At 41.8% G+C, this 19,140-nt stretch overlaps 1 protein-coding gene and 1 non-coding gene across 13 annotated transcripts in view; both read right to left on the bottom strand.

Annotated features, from left to right (window-relative positions):
- The window catches only part of PUM1 (pumilio RNA binding family member 1), a 135,557-nt gene that overhangs the window by 32,790 nt on the left and 83,627 nt on the right, over positions 1–19,140 (bottom strand). For 8 of the 12 annotated variants that reach the window (XM_044237641.1, XM_044237638.1, XM_044237632.1 and 5 more), the window contains 6 exons: positions 15,624–15,717; positions 14,349–14,453; positions 8,648–8,799; positions 3,679–3,817; positions 2,021–2,164; positions 818–1,114 (listed from right to left, as the gene is read on the bottom strand). In XM_044237641.1, the coding sequence (XP_044093576.1) occupies positions 818–1,114; positions 2,021–2,164; positions 3,679–3,817; positions 8,648–8,799; positions 14,349–14,453; positions 15,624–15,717 (931 nt within the window). The remainder of the gene's footprint in view (positions 1–817; positions 1,115–2,020; positions 2,165–3,678; positions 3,818–8,647; positions 8,800–14,348; positions 14,454–15,623; positions 15,718–19,140) is intronic. The other 4 variants (XM_044237639.1, XM_044237631.1, XM_044237634.1 and 1 more) reach the window with 2 other exon arrangements.
- Positions 3,482–3,559, bottom strand: LOC122901614. The gene has a single exon (XR_006383606.1). It is a non-coding gene; the product is annotated as a small nucleolar RNA SNORD103/SNORD85 (small nucleolar RNA).

Here is a 19,140-nt window from a genome sequence, read left to right on the forward strand (position 1 = left end):
TCGGACGGCCACATAAGCTATGGAAAAGGTGAAAGAAAATGGGCTAGAAAGAATGCCTTTCATCAACCCAAAGGTTCTAGTAGAAAAATGGAGTACAGAAAAAAGATTTGTAAATGGGGTAATTTCCCCGCTACACAAGACTTACATGTGAAAGCCTGTTTTCTCAATGGGTTCAATCAAGAGTTATTGCTAGCCCCCAATTCCAATTTAAGATTCTCTCTCTCAAAACATGCCCTTCTGTTCTGAAATTACATTGTTTTACAAACACTGCAATTATCCCACTGTATTCCTTACTACTTTACTGCTTTACTGCTTTATCCTCCCATTGAAACATTAAAAATATCTCAGCCTAATGTCCCTCTTCCCACTTTTCCATAATAGCCACCTTCATTCTTCTCTAAAGACTGGAGCAAACTCCCGACTCTATAAGGCCTGTAGACTGTGGGGTACACTACCCTGTGGTCTTTGATCAGTCCTCCTCCCTCGGTTTTTAACATCCACATTTCTACACTTCCCTCCAGATTCTTCCCAATGCCTGTTAAAAAACCTCCCCAGGTTTTCTAATCCCTGAAACAAATCAACTATGAGAGTATAAATAAGTAGCAATATAAGCATAAACCTGAAATCAGCCCCAACTGTGAAACTTGATTTTAACAGTCCGTCATCTCAAAGATATGTGGGATGGCCGGATTCCCACGGGGCTCGGTCCAGATCTGCCTGGGTTATCTGTCCAGGGTTCCATGCATCATCAGTGTTCCATAGAGATTGTAAAAACAACGAAAATTCAGTTTTAACAGCACTTAAGTTGGATTTCTACCTGCTGTTCCAAACCCTCCAAGGGCTGATCCCAGGGTGGCGCCGAGAGAACTGCTACTTCCGAATCCCAAGGATGTGTTGGCAGGCTGGGCAGAGCCCTGGGAGAAGAGGGAGCTGCTCTGTGAATTGCTGCTCAGAGAGTTGTTGCCATAGAAAGAGCTGGATGCCAGGCTGTTACTGGGCTGCTGCTGAGGCTGGGGCTGGGGCTGCTGGGTTCCTAAAGGGCGAAATGGTCCATTTGTTGTTCCAGCAAGACCACCAGCTGCTCCATTTGCTGAAGCTGCGGCCGCCGCAACAGCTACAAAGAAGAAAGCAAAGCATTGGGCTGGGAAAGGCGCTGGCCACATCCCCCAGCCTTGGCGCTAGCCTTCCAGAAACACTGTCACGTGCTCCTAGCTTCGCAAAGCAGACACGAATCTGCCTTTGAGCCTTCCATCTGAGACTTCTATTTTCTACTTATGCTTCCAATTTGAAGTCAAAATACCATGGAAGCCAAATTCACTACAGTGGTAGCTTTAAAGAGTCTGCAGTTTAAAATAGGTACAGATGTCAAATGTAGCCATTTTAAATACGACTACTTCCTAAAATCTCAAGTTCCACAAATATCAATGTTGAGGACTTTTCCAGAACCCGTCAGCAATATATACAATCCCCTCGAATTCCTGAACACATTGCTCTCTTCTAGATGTTCCTGCTATTGTTCCTAATTTATATTCCTAATATATATACACACACATAAAGCCTAAAATAAAAACCCATTCTGGCCCACCCCTATTAAAATGTATTGCTCTGCCATTCCTCACTATTCCCCTCCATCCCACCGCCCTCCGAAAAAAAAAAAAAAAAGCAAACACCAACATCGAAAAAACAAAAAACTACAACAACAAAATATTATCTTAAAATAATGTCATGGATTTCTGTGAAATTAGCCTTGGACTTCTGCCAACGGTGCCATTTTGTGTGAGTAATCCAACTTCCTACGTTCATGGAGGAGCAGGTCCTTGCTGCTAACCAGCTGGTACATGGCTGTCAACAGAATCTATCGAGGTCACTTGCTGCTTCTCATTTTCTCTTTGAAACATTACAGGGCAGAACTGCTATACTGAGAACTGCCAAATAAAATACATTTCAGCACATCGTTTCAGAACATCATCTACCGCCTCTTCTGGGCCACTGACAGGAGTTCACGAAGACGGAAGCTCACCTGCTTGTGCAGCCGAGGAACTGATGATGACTGGGGCGGGAGCTACAAGCCGAACAGGAGCTCCAAGACCATTTCTTGCTCCAGCGTTCACCACAAGGGCACCGGTTTGGTCATAGTAAGCAGCAGGAGCCAAGACGGGGTAACCTGGAAATATTAAGCCACAGACAAGTATATATGAAACTAACCATGCTTCCTGGGTAGCTGCATCCTGTCAACAGTCACAGACTCTCAGATGTGGAGACAAAGAGACATAGAATATCTCTCCTGGCTTCACCACCTAAACAGCTGTATGACCCTATATCTCTGAGCATCCATTTCTTCAATGCAGATAATAATACCTGCTTCATAAAGCTTCTGTGACAAAGTATGAATGTGACAGATGTACCATGATATCTGGCACAATAAGGGGTTATATTATTTACCATCTACTAAGTTTTAGAAAAAGAACTCAGGGGACACCTGGGTGGCTGAGTCGGTTAAGCGTCCTGCCTTCGGCTCAGGTCATGATCCCAGAGTCTTGGGATCGAGTCCTGCATGGCGCTTCTTGCTCAGCAGGGAGCCTGCTTCTCTCTCTCTGCCTCTGCCTGCTGCTCCCCCTGCTTGTGCTTTCTTCTCCCTCCCCCAACAAATAAATAAGTAAAATCTTTATAAATGAATGAATGAATGAATGAATAAAAGGGAAATCGGCGGGATAGGGAACACCCACGCTCTTCAGAGTATCAAGCCCAGAAATCATACACTGACAATTGTTTATGTTTTCTTGACTACAGAAGTAACAGAGGGTATAAATGATTACAACAATCATGGTACTTTCATACCTCATAACAGTATAAGCAGAAATATCCTGCAAATTAGCAGGTAAAACCTAGACACACATCAAATAATAGGATCTTTCACATCACCATATGAGATGGACTCTCCAAATTCTATTGAACAACAGGAGAAATAATAAGTGACTTCCCAATAAAACCTGAATGCTTAGTAACTATGTAACAAATGACACATGTTAAAGTTACTCAGTGAATCCATAAATAGATCAATTAATTGGGCTATACTCCACCATCTGTAAGAACCCATACATTTATGCTGAGGTCCTATAAGGACCTGTTTTAAAGGAAGCAGCACAAATTACTTCCAATCCATGCAAAGAACAGGACGAGGTGACAGTGAGCCAAAAATAACACATATTCAAGATGAATATCAATCACAGGCAGGCAGCTACAAAGCATCTCTGCTGTTGGCTCGGAAGAAATCCCAGGAGGGTTCGCCCATTAAGGAACACTTGGAACTTCCTAATAATACTGTTCAGAGACATCAGCATGAAGGCTAAGGCCCTGGAGTGATGCTAAAGTAGCCTGGCCACTGCATCTATCATCCATAATCCTAAGGGAGAAAACAGATCATCACAAAGGAATACAGCATACTCCAAGCAGTGTGTGGGGAGATACATGTAAGACGAAGACTGGCTCAGAACAATTAGGTGCTCTCATCAGCGAACTACAGTCTAAGTGAGGGCAAGTGTATGTCATCCTTGCCAGTCCCCCAGTAATGAGAAGCCAACACAAGCTTAAAGCACTGCCTTTTCCCTTCTCTTCTCGATCTCCCCAACAAGCAGACTGTTTTTCCCTCCAGTATTAGAAACAACAATGCAGCCTCACCTGGCATGCCTGCAGCCAGTCCTTGTCCAAAAGCAAGGGCAGAATTCACTGCTGCAGCTGCCACTAGTGGATCTGTTTGCTGTCCCTGCTGGTTCTGATTTGGGGTCAAAGGACGCTGGCTGGCTCCTCCACGGAGAACCTGGGAGACAGAAATAAGTCAACTACTTTCTTCTCACTGAAAATACCTAAGACCCACCGTACGTTTAAGTTGGGCCAACTTTTAAAAACTGATAGTTGTAAACTGTTTCTCCTATAATGTCTTATATGGCATTGCTGTTAGGATAAAAATTCAATTAGCAACATCTCATTTAGTAAAATCTCATTCTACCATTCTTAAACATTATTACACCTTTATAAGTAGCCAAAAGCGTTAAAAAAAAATGGTTCATAATCAAATACATAACATCTATCCTCTGGCAGGTACTGGAGATAAAGCAATGAACAAGACAGAGCCCCTGTCCTCTTGAAGCTTTTATTCTAGTGAATGAGAGAGACAACAAATGGCAACTCTATAAAATATCAGTGCTTGACAAAAAGTGGGTGGAGGAGTCTGGCAGAGTGGGGAGGGGAGTTTAGATAGGATGAACTGGGGTAATTTACCCGCACAGTTCAATCAAAATATCTGTGTTTAAAGAGGGGAAAAGAAAAAAACCCCACCAAACGTCTATATTTTCTTTATGGAGTATAAGGCACCTTCTCTACCCTATTAACACTATTCTCATTCAACAAGGCCCACGTGGCCCCAAATGAGCTCATCAGATTTGACCTCGGAGTCTTCTGACCTGTTCCTATCTCTCCTCTCCTAAATTCCACAGACTGCCATCTAAATGGAGACGCGTGTCAAGAACACTGCCTTTCAGTACAGAATACCAGCTCTGTCACTGTGCTGAAGGATCCCCTTCTCACAAATGAAACACAGGTATCAAAATGGTGGAGATCACTCTCACTCCGAATGCTCTGAAGAATCTACTCCACACGATCTATACACTCCAGCAAATAAAAACGCAAAACCCACAGACCAAGCCTAAAATTATAAAATGTGTTTTAAATGTTTTTAAAGACAAAGAAAGTTATCAGATCACTTTCACTATCACTCTGCTCTTTATAAAAGTTAGACATATGATCAGGAACCTGTGTACAGATTATCCTTGGTACCATTTGGCAAAAAATGTATAAGAAAAACACCACTAACCATCAACTATTTATTAAATGAGTATAAGGGAAACACCACCACCCAAACTGGCAAAAAGTCACGTAGACATTTATTTGACTCCAAGTCTTTTATTTCCTTATCTGTACAAGTAGTGAGAGTACTGCCGATCTTGCAGATCTGTTGGGAGTATTAGAATTAATGTCTGGGGTGCCTGGGTGGCTCAGTGGGTTAAGCCGCTGCCTTCGGCTCGGGTCATGGTCTCATGGTCCTGGGATCGAGTCCCGCATCGGGCTCTCTGCTCAGCAGGGAGCCTGCTTCTCTCTCTCTCTCTCTGCCTGCCTCTCAGTGTACTTGTGATTTCTCTCTGTCAAATAAATAAGTAAAATCTTAAAAAAAAAAAAAAATTAATGTCTGCAAGGCACAATACTTGGTATCCAGGAGATAATCAATAACTGAGAGCTAATTACTATCAAAATATTTGTTTGTGACCTAAAGATTCTAACGGACTTTACAAGAGAAGAAGTGCTTCAATCCACATAGAAGAATCAAGGAAGGCTGCCCAGATAAGTGTTTGCACTAAGACTTAGAAGATGCCTAACCAATGACCCAGAAGAGCTCTCTAGGAAAACTGAACAGCATGTACAGAGAATGGCCAATACTAACAGTTCAAGAATGAATAAAACATCAATGAAAGAATCACTTCCATAAGGCACTGTGAACCTGATTTATGTATGGTCAAGAGCTGTGTAAGGCTCGGGGGACAAAGGAAGGGACACGGTGCCTGAAGAAAGAGGTAATCCAGACTACTGGGCCCAGTTTTAATGAGAAGAGCAAGGCGTTTCCTTTTTATCCACTGTCTAGAAATCTGTGTGGGACACGGAGGATTAATCAAAGTTTTCAAGTCAGCTGACAGTATTCATGTATTTTTAATTTCATCAACAGCTATCAAGTCTGGATTTTGTGGAAACAAATATGTAAAATTTTATAAGTAACAGTTTAACATCGAATAAAATCAACAAAAATGACTGAACATCTGCTTGCGAAACACTCCTCTCAGAGTCTGCTTACTAGCTACCTTTTGGCGCAAAATCTGTTAAATTCCAATTTCTTTTCAAAGGTACTGATTTATATACAGCTTTTAAAATCTACCCTATACTTAATACACAAGTAGGTGCTCATTGGGGCTATCTTAATTAATAATCGTTCACTATGCTCAGTAGAATTATCATCTACACAGTCTCCCCCAATCTAGAAAGTTCAGAAGGCATTCTAAACACTTCCCTCTAAAAATGCCATACCTAGCACCAAATCACTACCAAGTATGACATCGTGTGCTTGACTTCAACCCAGCACCCACGGAGTTTTTATTTAGGAAACATTTTGAAATAGAAAAGAACAAAATTTTTGTCAGAGGTCAAAGGAACCTGCACAAAAAGGATGAGAAGGAATCAGAAGCAAGATGGAGTGGCTGACTATGCTCCAAGTTCCAGTAGTTAGGTGTGGAACAGTTACCATGCCTAGAACATAACAAATGTTCTGTTTTCTGATAAAATCTCAAGACCAAAAGGTCAAAATCAACTTTAAAAAGGGCCTCTCACTTTAGTGACTACAACAAAGGAGTTCACCAAGAACTTGATCATATTTTCCTAAAACAACCGAAACCAAAAACTGACAAAAACAACAATGGAACTAAAATATGGCTGCTTATTAAAAAGGAGTGTCAGTAACATTTTCTCAGTGGGGTCTGTAATAGTGGATGACAGAAAACCCTGATATGCAAATGATTACAATGCTCATTTTATAGCTAAGGATATAGCTTCTCTATACTCAGAACTTCCAATATTCTCCATATACATGCAACCCACCCCTAGGTGCAAAACCAGTCAGTAGTAGAACAAAGACCAAATCTCTGGCTTTCTGTAACTCCAAACATCACAGTATGGTCAGAAAATAATACCAGGGACGCCTGGGTGGCTCAGTTGGTTGAGCAGCTGCCTTCGGCTCAGGTCATGATCCCAGCGTCCTGGGATCGAGTCCCACATCGGGCTCCTTGCTCGGCAGGGAGCCTGCTTCTCCCTCTGCCTCTTCCTGCCATTCTGTCTGCCTGTGCTCACTCTCTCCCCCTCTCTCTCTGATAAATAAATAAAATCTTTAAAAAAAAGAAAGAAAATAATACCAGCTGTGAAATTATAGATTTGTGTTCAAATCTTAACAACTTAATACCTATGTGACCCTGGGCACACAAATCCCATTTCCTCAATCTTATGAAGGAAGTCATAAAATCTATTTATCAGAATTAGAAAATATAAAAGAAATCATAGGTAGAGCACTTAGCTTTAAACAAAAAGCTTTCAAGAAGTAGTATTTACTACTATTTTTCTTATGCACTCTAGCAGAACTAATTTTAAAAACACAGCAATTACTTCTGTCTACCAAATCCACAAGTATCTGGCAGCCGTTTAAACATAAAGATCATCACACAAGTAAATACTGACTATTCATAAAGAATAACTATTAAATATATCACAGGGATCGCCCATTATGTCAACAAATATTCTGCTAAACTCCCTTACATACCTGGGACAAGAGTTGTATCTACTGCAAAGAAAATCGTGCATTAGCTTCCAAAAACTTATCATACTATAAAATTACTGACCCAGGATAAATTGGATAGAATTTCAAGACCTGTGTTTTTTCTACAGTTTTGCAGAATCTGAAAAATTGAACAGTAGAACTAGTAAAAATCAAAGCATTCTTGTTTGCATTATGTCACATGTACACAGATGAGCATGGTGTTTTGCCTCAAAAGACAGCTTTAATTTGACAATGTGTATCAAAGCCTAAATGTTCATTTTATTTGCTCAAAAAAACTCCATTTCTAGGAATTTATTCCATGGAAATAATAATACATTTATGCCAAGCATATCAGTCTTAATTATAACATCAAAATATTGCTAAATATAAAAAAATAGTAAACCGGTAAAAATAAAGTATGGGATACTCTGACAGATTTAAAGGTAGCTAGTAAATATCTCTAAAAAGCACTAAGTAAAATGGGAAACTGGAAAACTGTAGAAACTCAAAACCACGTGGACAGCATAACCCCAATTTTATCAGAAATTGAATAATAAACCTAGAATGACAAATACCACCTATTAATTTTGTTTTATCTTGACATGAGGATTTTTTTCCTTTGAGTTTTCCAATTCATCACAATTTTCAGCAATAAATCAGTGTTTTTCTAATAAGCAGGAGAAAAGGCCTATTCAAAATAAAATGGCATACTTAGTTTTTATAGTTCATTATTCTTTCCCAACTCAATAAGAGCTCTTATTATCTAAGTTAAAATGTACATAATAGGTTTAAAGATCTATATCCAGTTCAGCTGATGTTCTCAATAAGCAGTCTGGAGAACGAGCCTCCCTGTGGCAAGCTGCCTGCGGGAGAGGCAGAGGTGATCTATGAACAGTGTCTGGAAGGCAGCAACGGCATCCTGTAGTTAAGGCGGAAGAGCAGCTCTTCCTATCAGTATGAGTACTCATTTGCCACTTGCTAACCATGTACCCTTAAGTGGATGATCCTCTATGCACTTTTCTCCTACACAATCTCATGAACTTACCTAGGTATGCAGACCAAGAACCTGAGCATAAAAAGCATTCGGTAAGCCTCGTTAAGTCTCAGCCTGAATTCAGGTAACACACACTAGAGGGAACTCGCCAATCCACAGCATTTCTCTAACAGGAGCAGCATTACCCTTTAATGATATACCATTACTAAAATTCACACTTACAGGGGATAAGTTCTGTTTACATTTACCTGCTGCTGCCCTTGCTGAGCCTGTGGGGTAGTCTGCTGATTTGCAGAATTAGTTGCTGCCGCTGCGGCAGCCGCTTGCTGCTGGAAAAGACTGGCAGGGTAGACTCCCCAGGGAGTGACTCCGTAATACTGGTGAGGGACCACAGCCGGACCTAAAAATATCAAGAGAAAGGTAAGGCAAGTTTAGACTAGTCGGAATCATCCCAGGGTTTCGGAAGACTACATCAGACTCAGCAGCTCCTACGGTAAAATAGTAAAGATACACAGATTTGTACTAGCTGATCGTGAATTCTGTTTGTGAAAACAGAACGTATTTCTTACTTTTATAAAAGACGCCTGGGTGGCTCAGTTGGTTAAGCAGCTGCCTTCGGCTCAGGTCGTGGTCCCAGCGTCCTGGGATCGAGTCCCACATCGGGCTCCTTGCTCGGCAGGGAGCCTGCTTCTCCCTCTGCCTCTGCCTCTGCCTGCCATTCTGTCTGCCTGTGCTTGCTCTCTTGCCCTCTCTCTCTCTGATAAATAAATAAAATCTTAAAAAAAAAAAAAAAGACTTCTGAAGTCAGCAACTTACTACAGGCCTAGATGAAGAACCTAGTGAAGGACAAAATATTAAAGATATTACAAAAGGGAGAATAACTGATCAAAGCTGGAAGGAATGGGTTTTAAGACAGACAGAAGAATTGGCCTTGGTCAGGAAGAAGGCCAAAGGCCTGTGCTTCTGCTGAGAAAGAACAGAGACATGGGACAGACAGAGACAGAGTTTGTTGTTTGAAGGGAAATAAATGACGCGTCTGTGTGCATCAAGTGAAGGGAAAAGATAAAGATTCAGCTGTGCCCTGCTCTCAATGGTAAGGATGGCACCTGAGATGACGGACAGGGACAGGGGCTGTGGTGCTTCATTAACTCCTGAAGCAGGAAAACCCATCAGTCTTCGACGCCATAACCCAGACACTCCACTGAACCTCCGCTACTCAATTTCTTTCTTTTTTTTTTTTTAAGATTTTATTTATTCATTTGACAGAGATCACAAGTAGGCAGAGAGGGAGGCAGAGAGAGAGAGGAGGAAGCAGACTCCCTGCTGAGCAGAGAGCTCATGACCTGAGCTGAAGTCAGAGGCTTTAACCCACAGAGCCACCCAGGTGCACCAACATTCAATTTCTAAAAGGCTTGGTTCTCAACAACAACAATTTTTTTTTTAAAAAAAGGCTTGGTTCTCCTGTTTCCATTTTTTTTTTTTTTAAAGGTTTTGTTTATTTATTTGCCAGACAGAGATCACAAGTAGGCAGAGGGGCAGGCAGAAAGAGAGTGGAGAAAGCAGGCCCCCTGCAGAGCAGAGAGCCCAAAGTGGGGCTCGATCCCAGGACCCTGGGATCATGACCTGAGTCGAAGGCAGAGGCTTTAACCCACTGAGCCACCCAGGCGCCCTTGGTTCTCCTGTTTCTATGCTGGAAGTCATTCAACACAACTACATTCAGACACTGATGCATGAAATTTCTGAATTTAAGTCAATGTTGAAAACAAACAGAAGCAAAACCTTACAGACCTGCCAAGCATCCTAGATAAAACCAAGCCCTCTGCTTCAGTCTCAATGAGCTATTCCCCTCTGGCCACAAGCTCTCGCTACAGTCGGTGCCATACACAGTAGGCAGCACAGGTGACACAGCCACGTAGACAGCAGCCTGGGTGTGGCAGAAATCTACACCACAGAATTCTCTGAAGATGGCAGCAAGAAACACCAAGGTTTCATTTTGCCAACTAAGACAGGGCTCAAAGCCAGCTCCTCGTAGCTGCTGAAACACATCCTCCAATGAGAAGTTTCTTAAAACAGAGTTTAAAATATCTGCAACTTGACTGAATAACAGCACTGCCTATAGGTAAGAGTTCCAAAGAGCTATTTTGAATGTGTCTATTCTGACATGGCAGCTAATCCTGCAGAAACCGAGATTTCAGGGTGTCTGGGTGGCTCAGTCAGTTAAACGTCTGCCTTCAGAGGTCATGATCGCAAGGTCCTGATCAGGATCAAGCCCTGCTTTGGGCTCCTTGCTCAGCAGGAAACCTGCTGCTCCCTCTGCCTGCCGCTCCTCCCCCTGGCTTGTGCTCTCTCTCTCCCCCTTCAAATAAATAAAGTCTTTTAAAAAGAGAGAAACAAATTTCATTAAGACAAAAATCCATTGGAATATGTCTTTTGTTTGTTTGTTTGTTTGTTTTAAGCTTCTAAGATACCAATAAGTCAAATTACATCACTGCCCGATACTGCTCTGACATTTCTGATTTGGTATTTTCTGCACCTGTGGGCCTATTAACCAAGATCAAGCAGCTCTGTTTATAAGGCTACCCACTGTGAAATACTACATCTGGGTGCAAAATAAACATGCTGCTTAGAGAACCTAGGTGACAATACGGGCTACTTTTTTATAGTAGGCAAAGGGTTTATAAAAAACTTTTAACTCCTCAGAATCTGAAGAGTCTAAGAACCTTACACCTCCAAGTTAGAGAGTAGGGAGTCCCCAAACCCACCTGATCAGTGTTTACAAAGTGGGGTGGTCTTGGGCATTTACAGAAGAGAATGGAAGAGAAAACACCACAATGGAGACGTTAACCTAGGCCCTAGTTTCCTCACCTGCAAATGGGTATGATAAGGGTAAGGGTGTTGCCACATCCATGGGGAAAGACTGGATTGCAACCTGCAGCCACAGTCTCAAGGCTCTGTCACACGTCAACAACAAAACCTTCAACTGGGCACAGACTGCTGTTACCACCAACATTCATATAATCCTCTTCAATTTTCTCAACTAGCATTTCTACTACTCTCTGGGGTCACATGGCCTCTGACTGCGGTTAGGAAAATACCTCCCGGGGTGCATCGCCAATGGAGCTTGGCTCATCAGGATGCCTGCTCCAATTCCCGTGTGATCAGCTCCCCACAAGCATATGCAGTGTCACAGTCTGGGTGGTTAGCATCTATGGTTCTTCATGAAAGCACTGAAGTCTTTCTTAGTCTGGCTCAGCTGATGGGTAGATACAAAGAGCAAGACTCTCATCTCCAAACCATGATTCCAGTGAGGACTAGAGTGTTGTCCCTAAGATAGCTCTTCGTTGTAAATAACATACAGTAAGTCAGCAGAGAAAAGAAAGAGAAGAGATAGTTCAACATTACACTACAGTGACGTGCATGCATGGACTCTGGGTTAGACCTGGTTCAAACCCCAACTCTGTAATATTTAAGTAGTGTGACCTCAAAAAAAACAGCTCTTGGAGCCCCAAATTCTTAATCTGTAAAATCATCATCCAGAGCACTGGATGCTTCAGTCGGTTAAGTATCTGACTCTTGGTTTCAGCTCAAGCTGGGATCTCAGGGTCATGGGTTCAAGCCCCACACCAGACTCCATGCTCAGCAGGGAGTCTGCTTGAGATTCCCTCCCCCCCACCCCTACCCCTGCTCATGCATGTGTACTCTTGCTCTCTCTCTCTCTCTCTCTCTCTCTGAAATAAATAAATAAATAAATAAATAAATAAAATCTTGGGGGAAAAAAATCATCGTCCGACAACTCATATGAAAGAAAAGCACCCAGCACAATGCTTGGCCAATAGTTAGTAACAGCTGAATAAATACTAAAGATGGTTAGCAAAGATCATTCTGCTAGGAAGAGCTTTCTGTCTCCCTCAACGGCAAGGAGACAGAGGAACTGCACTATATACACTCCCATCACAATGCATGCTATAATGTGAACTGTGCTAAAGAAAACAGTAAGAAATGCTATACTGCATCTGAGTTAAAAGTGGCAAATCAAGGGTGCCTGGGTGGCCCAGTGGGTTAAGCCGCTGCCTTCGGCACGGGTCATGATCTCAGGGTCCTGGGATCGAGTCCCGCGTCGGGCTCTCTGCTCGGCGGGGAGCCTGCTTCCCTCTCTCTCTCTCTCTCTCTGCCTGCCTCTCCGTCTACTTGTGATCTCTGTCTGTCAAATAAATAAATAAAATCTTTATTTTTTTTATTTTTTTAAAAAGATTTTATTTATTTATTTGATAGAGAGAAATCACAAGTAGATGGAGAGGCAGGCAGAGAGAGAGAGGGAAGCAGGCTCCCCGCCGAGCAGAGAGCCCGACGCGGGACTCGATCCCAGGACCCTGAGATCATGACCCGAGCCGAAGGCAGCGGCTTAACCCACTGGGCCACCCAGGCGCCCCAATAAATAAAATCTTTTTAAAAAAAGGGTGGCAAATCACATGCTATATAATAGTAAATAAAATCTTACAACAGTAATATTTAATTATGATTAACATGACTTGGAGGAATTTGTTCCCAGAGAATTTTTACTTTGGAAGACACTGACTTTGTCCCAATGTTGAATTCAATCTACCATACCTATGTGAGCCCAATATGATGCCAGCAATGGTGCTCCAGAGTCAAGTAACAGAAAGGACTGCTTTCGAAAGAGTTCAGTCTCAAGGGGAAACAAAACCACTCATGCATACATCCACAAGCAAATACAAAGTAAAAGTAAGTAACACAGAAAGAACAGGGGAATTAGTAAAGGAAGGGTTTCTAGGTGGTGGCAGTGAGAGCTAAGGAGAGCGCCAGGCAAAGAATGGGAAGCATTTACTACAGAAGACTAAGGAAACCACAGTGTCCAAAGACACAAAGACCTAAGCCAGTGTGGTGCCTGCAGCAATCCAAAATTACTTTAGCTCTGCTAGAATTTCTCGTGTGAGCCAGTGACAGCCAATCTGGATGGGGAGAAAAGTGGTATACATGTGGGGACATCCACACACAAATCACAGCGAGATCAGAGTGGATCCTAATTCTTGCTTATCCTCCGTATGTCATGGTAGCTCCTTAAAAACAGTGCACCAAGGAATAGCGCACCACCACCCAATTAGGATGGAATAATCAGCCATGTCTGATAGCTGCGGTGGGCTATGTTTGCGTGGGTAACCAGAAATCGGTGACAGGCTTCTTCTCTGAGAAAACACTAAATGGCAAAGGACACTGGTGCTGTGCATTTATTTAAAATAATGCATCCTGAGGGGCCTCTGGGTGGCGCAGACACCCCTGAGTGTCTGCCTTTGGCTCATGTCACAATCCCGGGGTCCTAGGATCAAGCCTGGCATCAGGCTCCTTACTCAGTGGGGAGCCTGCTTTTCCCTCACCCTCTGCCTGCCGCTCCCCCGCTTGTGCTCTCTGTCAAATAAATAAATAAAATCTTTCAAAAAAAAAAAAAAGATAATACACTATGAAAAAAGAAAGAAAGAAAAGAAATTGGTGATGGGTTTAAAGAAGAAAGGTGAAAAGGTAAGATCTACATTTAAAAACAGTTTTCGAGAACACTGGAGGGGTAAGCAAATCAGGAACATGTAAGTGAGAACAGGTGCCAAAGCCTGCTAGATAGAATATAAGGACCTGGCCTGTGGCAGACCACAGGCAGTAGGATGACTTAGGAAAGGGGATAATTTCCCAAACTATGTACGAGCAATTTGGTGGTTCCATGGATCACAAACACCCATATAGGAGCAGCTCATGAATTTGCCTCTGGATGTGTTCAAGGTGAGGTTACAACTAAGGAGATCTATCGAGCTGGCAGGGAGAGGACACTGGAAACCAGGAGAAAAATCTCCACTTGGATTGGGGAACAGGGTCCAAAGAATGCCTGCCAGCCCCCACGACTTTAGCAGGGGATAAAGTCCCACATGCAGAAGAACACCTCACCTAGTGTTGCAGCTGCCGCCAGTCCAGCTGTGTAGGGGTCCGTCCCCGGGGGAGCAGCGCTGATGATGTATGGATTGGGGACAAAGGCAGCGGGCGCTAAACCTGCTGAAAACACACCTGTCAGTAAAAACACACCCAACTAGAACTGCAGCCCCACCAGATCCTACACAATTTAGCTACTCACTCCATACTGCAGGTGAAGAAAAAAGAAAAAAGACAAGACAGGATAGGATGAGAGGAAAGAGGTCTTTTAAAAAGTTAAAATAATCCCTATACTAAAATCAGAGTGACACTTATATATTGTCTTTTTGTCTTTTTTTGTTGTTGTTTTGTTTTTTGTTTTTTATCTTTGCTAACAATTTAAACTGTTAAGCAGTTTCAAATTCAGCACAATTTCTCAAGGACTATCAAAATTATGGCAGACTAAAACAAAGCAATTTTAAAGACTCTAATGGGATGGAAGGAAGAATTTATCTCCACTTAAAACAATTTTCCCAAGTTTTTCTCAAAGAAAATGTATAGGTATTTATGAAGACTAGCATCTTCAATTTTAAATTAAACCAGATGCAGGCAAAAGCGGTTATGCCTAGCCTTAATACATTTAGGTTGGAAGCAAGTCTTTTCTTCCACAACATACCACAATCTGATTAGCGATCTCCTTCCTACTGAAAGGTATCATTTTGACACATTTAAAAAAAAAAAAAAATTCTACATCAGCTTGTTTATGTACACAGCCTTTTGTTTCAAAGAGACCTTTAAAAGCTCCGGGGGGGAGGTCTAGGCAGGAAGACAAAATATGTACACCAAACATTAACACGTGCTATAGGAGAAGGGCAAAGCTACTTTAAAAAAGACATTAAACGAGAAAAGTTTTTCAGATCTTCAATACATGTTGCTTGGAAAATGGATTTACTACCTGCTACTTAGCAAGATGGGAAGTTGATAAACTCACAGTTGAGGCAACTGTGACAAGAGCAAAACTATTCTTATGCCATCGCTTTCACCCAGTCTCGCCAAGAGAGTTGATGCTAGTCACTACTGTAGTTAGATACTTTAAATCCCAAAACAGCGGGAGCAGACCAATACCTGGACACTAAGAAATCTTAGAAGTCTAGAGGGTTGCCTAAAATAAAGAACTGCCAAAAGGTAGCACAGGACAGGAGGAAGAGGCCATCTACTCTGAGATGATTAGAATCACTTTCCAGCAGTGGGTTTCGTGGCAGCTGCTACGGTGTCACTGCGGGCCCGCCCCCTCAGGGACCACCGAGGACTTACCAATATGGGGCTGATGAGCCGCCGCCAGTGCGTACTGCTGCTGCTGAGCTGCGGTCAGCTGCTGGACGGCGAGCGCGTTGGGTCTTTGGAACAGCTGAAGGAAGAGAAAGACATGATGAGGTTAGAGAAACTATCTCGTGAAATAATCTTAAAACCTCTCTGAATAGAAATTTCTATAAACCCTTGATCAGGAATGACATTTTTAAATAAAAACGTTCTCCTGTTCTACTCCAGTCCCATTCTGATGGTATCATCAAACTTCACAGTAAGGTTTTCCCTCTCCTTCTCTACCTCCAGTGGGTGCACCCAGTTCCCATGTGCCACCTACTACCTCACAAGTTAGTCTGCTGTCCCCTGAACCACAAACAATCATACAAACGCCCAAACAGCTGTCAACAGGTCTGAGGGTCCTGCCTAATCCAAGGCACACTCAAAATTAAATCTACTGCAAAAATGACTTTATACCCCATTGCCCCTAGTGCTGTCACCTCTCTTCACCTCTTTTAAGAACCCCACAAACACTTTGAATCAATCCTCACATTTTGGAAAGGAAAGCAAAAAAGTGTTCATTTCATCCTCTGGCTATCTCTTCCCAGGGAAATGATAATGGATACCTTCCTCAACTAGTGGCTTATCACAACGAATAAATTAGATTGGGGGGAGGGGGAGGGTTAGCAAGCCTAGTGGTGGGTATTACAAAGGGCACGTATTGCATGGAGCACTGGGTGTGATGCATAAACAATAAATCCTGGAACACTGAATAAAATAAATAAAATAAATTAGACAGCTGCCAACTTTTGGGAGCCCTCCAGTTTCCTAAAATACCTATTCTTTATGTGTAGGAAATCAAACAACAGAAATACAGCTGCTCCTAAAAAAACCTGGGTTATGAGCACAGACTTAGCACACTTCTTAGTTCACAGGAACAGGAAAGGAATGCAAAAGCCCTGACACTAAGAATATGCCAAAATTCTTTTTTACTACAAGGTTAATCATTCACTCATTCATCCTACAAATAATATGAAACCAGTAATACCCATGCAAGGACTATGCAAAGGACTAAGGATGCAACACTGCCTAAGATGGTGACACATTAGCCTGAATAGTGTTGGTGCAAAAAAAGGAGGGTTATCAATTGCCTTGACATGCCACCTTCCAAACAGTCATACTGAAAATGTCCTCATTCGCTAAGCTCACTGAAGGCACCTCCCAAGGAAGGATCATCAACCTCCCTACCTGCTCTTTCTACAGTTTTTGGTAGGTGAGCCGACATCACTGGAGGACATACAGCAGACGCCACGGATCTTAAATAACAGATTTCCTCATGAAGAGACCTGACTGTTGCAGACATTAAGAGATAATGTCATCCCACAAACTCAGCTTAATTATAATCAGAGCTTGACATATAATGTTACCTTCAGCAGTGGAGAGACATTATTATGAGTAGGCAAATTTTTAAAAAGACAACAAAAGGTGAATATTTTGAACATACTAACTAATGTCACCTGTTACCTCTCTTTGTAAATATTCTTCTTTCTAAATACCAGCGTATAATTAGCCTTTGCCTTTATAGTATGAAAGGAAATAAAAAGTAACCATGTATAGATTTCAAAAATACTTTGAGTTTTATCTTCAAAAGTTAAAGAAACAAGAAACTTCCCGGTAAAAAGACAAATACTCCTTTAGGGGCAATGATGAAATATCAAATCTTCAAAAGCAATACTGGGATTTACAGACCAGCCTATCAAAACAACTGTTCACTCCGGGAAGGGAGCCAATCAGGACTACTGGGTAACTACGATCTTGTGATTTTTCCAACTTGTTTTTCATGTGTCTGTCTTGCCTAAAGGACAGTATTCCACAGTATTCCTACCAAGAAGAAACAGCTCAGCCAAGACGGGCAGCCAGGAGGGAGAAAACATTACAGTAAAATAGTGGAAAGTTGTTTCTAAGCTTTTTCCAATGCTATAGAAATACCTCATAGTTTCACTAGATATGTACTGTATCTTCCTGGGTCTCTGGAATTTTCCTAGCCTCAAGCCTTTTGAAATATTTAACATATCAGACATGGCTCACTCTAGCCTCTTCCCTCTATACTTCTTTGCCCTGCTGCAAACAATTCATTCAACATTTTTTGAGAACTTATTAGTGAGGTGTTATGACATGGAGCCAGAGAAATAAAGAAGGTGTGTTTAGAACAGAACTTCTGAAGTGATCTCATTAACCAAAAACAGTACTCACGGCTATGCCATATGAATTATCCCCACTTCACAGGTTTTTAACATGGCATAGAACCCCTTAACTGTATGTGTACCACATATATCCAGTCGGTGTAAATACCAACCATTCTGCACAACCTTGGTCTGTGAGTCTCAGCGCCACTTCACCGTACTTTGAGAAGTAGAAATTACTACTTTGAACTAAAAACATACAGGTCCTACAAGAGCTCCCACATATTCTGTGTTTGAGAGTTGATTGATATCGCAGTGATTATGGTGAATAGAGAAGGAATTGTTTTCTTGAATGCATTCTGCAGTAAACAATTAACAAAAGTAAATTATCATTTACAGCAAGCAGATTTGATTATAGCATAGATTACAGCAATTCTGGCACATTCTCTTTATGTAAATGGCCCAATATTAACTGGAAATACAGGGTATTCAAAACAAAATTGGGTAATTGGCAAGTAATGGATTCCAAAGGATCCTGAAAAACTCATACAAATGCCATCTGCTGGGCAAAGCACTGAGCTCTGTTAACATTTTCGTCATTTTCAGAAAGCAAGCCAATGGTAACTGAGAAACACAATACTGTGAGAATTGGAGAGCACGCTTGTTTTAAAGGTGGTAATAATGGTAAATGTGCCACTACTGATTACAATATACTTGGATTGAATTCTTAAATTGTTCAAGACAGTGAATGCAAGGGAAAATGCATCAACTACTTCAAGCTCATCAAGGTTCCTAGTAAGAAAAACTGAAGGCATAATCTGGGAACTACACAAGCAAACTGATTTGACTCCCTTCTCTGTCACTACATGACTTTTCAAAAGATAGCCTGCAAGGTTTTTATTCCAGAAAGGGGCAGTCAGAAACACCCACTATAGTGCTAAGTGATAAAAGACAGCTACCACTGTTGTTATATTGTTATCAATAATGTGTTGGCATAAAAACAGTTGCTGAGTTTTCAGAATATGTAGTAATACCTAAATATGGAGCTGATGTGTGTGAAAGACTGTCCCCTCCCTCCCCCACCAAAATAAAATGTCCTGCCAGCCCTGGCTTCTGACCCATTTAATGCTATATACACAGTGGACAGAGGATAAGAGCATAGACTCTGGGGTCAGAAAGCCTGGAGTCATATCTTAGCTCCAATGCAGACTACATGACACAGGGCAAAGATAATCTCTCTGTGACTCATTCTTCTCTCTCTAATAAGGACAATAAAGACATGTCTAACACGCAAGGTAGCTGAAGTATCAAAATTAACACACATAAAATTAACAGGTAAAACACAA

Source organism: Neovison vison, chromosome 2 (assembly GCF_020171115.1).
Source record: "Neovison vison isolate M4711 chromosome 2, ASM_NN_V1, whole genome shotgun sequence".
In the NCBI taxonomy this organism is placed as follows: Eukaryota; Metazoa; Chordata; class Mammalia; order Carnivora; family Mustelidae; genus Neogale; species Neogale vison.